The sequence below is a fragment of the Mixophyes fleayi genome, chromosome 2 (assembly GCF_038048845.1).
Source record: "Mixophyes fleayi isolate aMixFle1 chromosome 2, aMixFle1.hap1, whole genome shotgun sequence".
NCBI lineage: Eukaryota > Metazoa > Chordata > Amphibia > Anura > Limnodynastidae > Mixophyes > Mixophyes fleayi.
In genome coordinates, this window is record NC_134403.1 from 272,749,748 (window position 1) to 272,751,735 (window position 1,988).

General features: G+C 33.9%; 1 protein-coding gene across 1 annotated transcript; it reads left to right on the top strand.

The window, feature by feature from the left end:
* Window positions 1-340: 340 nt before the first annotated feature.
* Window positions 341-1,282, top strand: LOC142139938 (olfactory receptor class A-like protein 1). The gene has a single exon (XM_075197803.1). The coding sequence runs from the start codon at window positions 341-343 to the stop codon at window positions 1,280-1,282; it is 942 nt and encodes a 313-aa protein (XP_075053904.1).
* Window positions 1,283-1,988: the final 706 nt, after the last annotated feature.

Consider the following 1,988-nt stretch of genomic DNA (forward strand, 5'->3'; position numbering starts at 1 on the left):
ATTTGATTAGAGTATTTAAACTTGTAATTTGGAAACCCTTGACCTCTATTTTTTTCAAGTGTGTATTATATTTGATGGCACAACTATTTCATTTCCAAATGTACATTTATGTATTAATTGAAACTTGAATTATCCATTTAATTGGTGAAAATTAAATGTTTGTTTTTCTAGTTTAAGATGATGACTTTGCGTTGTCATAGTAGCTTTGTTTCCAATTAACAGAAGTTGAAATGTAAATCGTATGCTAATTTTCTTAACCTTTATCATTGCTGTTTTTGGCAAACTACATGTTTTATTTCTATTAGCAGACAGTACACCCCAGCACCTGGGAGAATATACTATGGAATTTCACCATCTTATCAAATCTGTTGGATTCTTTCTTATGTTGGTGTTTGGGATTCCTGGAAATATATTCATTCTGCTGAAATTTGCATACATTAAGATATTAGAGAAGAAGCTCTTACCAACGAACACCATCTTGATGACTCTCTCACTAACCAATGTTTTTGTGTTGCTCACTCGTGTGGTTCCACAGGCTCTGAACTCCATTGGTCTCGAAGACTTATTGGATGACAGACAGTGTAAATTTATTGTTTTTATATACCGAGTAAGCAGGGCCATGTCCATCTGTATGACCAGTTTGCTTAGCTGTCACCAGTGCATTCTTATTGCTCCAGTCACTACAAAGTGGAAATACCTCAAACAAATAGTGACCCCAAATGTATCAGTCATAATGGTAATTCTTCTAGGAATCAATATGTCTATTTACTCTTCAAGGTTTTTGTATGCACGAGCCAGGTCCAATGATACCCTCTCACCATACACACTGCGCATAGTGTACTGTGATGTGGACTTTCTGGGCTATATGTCATATATTATAAATGGATTAGTATCTGCAGTCCGAGATGTCATATCTGTGGGGTTAATGACAATATCCAGCACTTATATTGTATTTGTGCTCAACAATCATGCGAGAGCTATGAAAGGCATGCGCAGCTCAGAAAAAGTTCAAAGCAAGACAGTTGAGTACAAGGCTTGCAGAGCGGTAATTATGCTAGTTGTGATGTATGTTCTGTTGTTTGGCATGGACAACTCTATGTGGATACACACCCTAACTATGACAAATGTGAATCCTGATGTGAATAATACTCGACTACTGCTTGCTTCCTGCTATGCTGTTCTGAGCCCCTTTCTAATCTTTGCTACCAATCCTAAACTACAGCAAGGGTTCAAATATCCATGCAGAAAAAAAGCACACAAAATAAGAATTGTCATTTGCTGAGAACTTTGAACTGTGTTGCTGCATCAATTCCTTTGTCCTAAATGAGTATCAAATAACCAGTCACATTTAACCTAATTTGTTATTAATTATAATTTGATAAGATTTGACACACCAGTGCTCTTCCATTGGTGCAGCAGCAGATAAATTACCCATGGATCTGTAGAAATGTGCATTCTATATGAAATAATAATAAAATTGTAAGTGATAAAACAGTACATTCACTCCAGAATATATATTTTATTCATAGATATGTTATAGTCAGTGTTGATGTATTTTATTTATAGTTAAACATAGTCCTATTTAAGGCACACTGTCATAAAGATTTTGCTTTATACTTCTAAATGTAGGCTATTGTTCAGTAAAGTTTGTTGCAAAAATAAAATGGCAATTAATATATTTTCCTTTCGGATGTATTGATTTAAAAACAATGTCTATGAATGCCCATAGGTTTCTAAAAGATTCTTGCAAAGCAGATAGCTCTCAGTTTATGATACTGTATATATCTTGCTCCATTCACTTATGCTGCCTTGATCAGCTACCTAGGTTATGAACAATATTGGGTAATATGTTTTGGTTTAAATATATTAATAATTACTGCTGCAAAATGTAAATTTATACCCAAGTGATAAGTTTAAAGTGACAATTTTAAAATTTTATAATGTACATTTTAGCACAAAATCTGGTTTCTGTAAAAGATGAGAAGGAT